The sequence below is a fragment of the Propithecus coquereli genome, unplaced genomic scaffold, assembly GCF_000956105.1.
Source record: "Propithecus coquereli isolate 6110/MARCELLA unplaced genomic scaffold, Pcoq_1.0 Scaffold1, whole genome shotgun sequence".
Lineage (NCBI taxonomy): Eukaryota > Metazoa > Chordata > Mammalia > Primates > Indriidae > Propithecus > Propithecus coquereli.
Window position 1 is genome coordinate 7,447,170 of NW_012133857.1, and position 2,016 is coordinate 7,449,185.

At 36.4% G+C, this 2,016-nt stretch overlaps 1 protein-coding gene across 1 annotated transcript in view; it reads right to left on the bottom strand.

Annotated features, from left to right (window-relative positions):
- SACM1L (SAC1 suppressor of actin mutations 1-like (yeast)) overlaps positions 1-2,016 on the bottom strand; it is a 97,720-nt gene that overhangs the window by 17,894 nt on the left and 77,810 nt on the right. Inside the window, exon 20 of the mRNA XM_012661446.1 lies at positions 240-295. Coding sequence (XP_012516900.1) covers positions 240-295 — 56 coding nt within the window. The remainder of the gene's footprint in view (positions 1-239; positions 296-2,016) is intronic.

Below are 2,016 nucleotides of genomic sequence, written 5' to 3' on the forward strand. Positions count from 1 at the left end.
ATGAAAACACTTGGCATTCAGTCATTTTTAAGAATTTAAAAATATTTCTAAGAGTCTTATCTTTCCAGTAAAAAAATTAAAAATAATAAAATAGTATCGATCACCACTGACAAATGCTGTGAACTGTATTTGTAAGTTTGCTAGATAATGCATAACAAATGCATCCCCCCATCCATAAGGAAATAATATAGCTTACCCTAATTCATCTTGCATTTCTGCTACTTGGTCCAATAAAATACTTAGTCGATCCCATCTCATATTTCCACATTCCTTATGGAAGTCAAAGGCAATGTACCTATCAAAAGAAAAGATATTTAGAGACTGCCCAGGGATCATTTATTTTCCTTCTATTAATAATACCTAATAAGCTGATTTTTCTTTCTATATCAGAGCATACATATTTCTTGGGAACACTGGAGCCTCCTTCACTCTGCATTTACACACACTCACATACCACACACATATACATACATACACATACGCACCCCACATTCTCATGCTCATACCTATTCAGAGGAAAAAAATATATACATATATCTGAATACACACACACACACACACACACACACACACACACACACACACACCCCACACACACATATCTATCTTCACATGTTCTTCTAGGGACCCCCAGAAAGGAGTAGAGAAGAAAAGCAAACACCAGTGGAGTGCAAGTATAGTAATCAGGTTGGCACTGTAAAGAGGACTAGTCCAACTGAGTATCTAGCATATATTTATTCTCTATCCCCATGTGCAAAGAATAGGGTCCTTTTTTATTGTTTTACAAATCAATTAAATGTTCAAAATGGTCAAACTCAATTCAGTCCGAAGAGGATTAGTGTGGGTATCTGTTGTGTACCAGCGGTTGGAGAAGCACAGAGGACAGGATAGTTTCCGCTGCGGTTAGTTACTGGCCATCGTAACAAAAAATTCACTTTCCTTTGTCAATATATATCACACACACATGTGGTAGAGCTAAATTCCTTGTTTGTCAATCTTTAATAAGCTGTTTTCAGTTGTCTAATATTTAAGAGGCACAATTCTAAAAGTTAGAAGATATCCAACAGTTCTGGTGTCCTACCATGAGCTGAAAAAGATGCCCCTTGACTCATTAAAACCAAGTTCTGAATGTCAAGGGAGGAAGCAAGTGCAGAGAACCTGAGCACCACAGATACATATAGAATCTCATATATTTTACTTCTGTCTCATATATTTTACTTCTGTCTCATATATTTTACTTCTGCTGAGGATCGAGACAAGACATAAAGCAGGAGGACTAGAAGGACATCATACTCTTCTCATCTGCAGAGTGAAAATTCAGATGAAGCGTCTGCTCTTGTGTGACTCCCTGGGCTCCAACAGACTGAAGGGGCATCAACAGAGCGTGGGCTTCCAGCAGATAAAGAGAGCCTGCCACTTCAGTGGTTACCTTTGGTGAGAGTGGTGTCCTTAGAAATTAGCACAAAAATAGAGGTTAGCCAACTGAGAGGCTGACAACTTTGGGAAAGCAAAGGGTGGGAGGAGGATTTTCAATGGCAACTCCAATAAAAGTGGCAGTATGACAGTTATTTTTGGAGTGAGAACACCACAAGTAATAGTTCTACACTTGTTTAAAGAATTTAAGCAGGCACAAAGTTTCAGTTAAGCAAAACGAAAATTCTAGGGATCTACCATAGAATATTATACCTATTGCCAACAATACTGTTTTGGCATTGTACATTTAAAAATTTAAGAAGGCAGATTTTATGTTAAATATTCTTACCACAATAAAATTGAGGAAAAAAGAAAAAAAATCAAAAAACAAAAAACAACAACAGCAAAGAATTTAAGTAGCTTACTAGCACCTAAATGCACTTGGATTAGGTTGGTATCCTTGTTCTAAATCATATTTATATTTTCTAAGAATGAGTTACATAGTTGTATTTGGTGGCAAATAATTTAAAATATATTATTTTACTTCTGAACCGAACAGTCGAGCAGTTCTACTTCTTTCCAAGTTCTATGAAGAAATCCTCA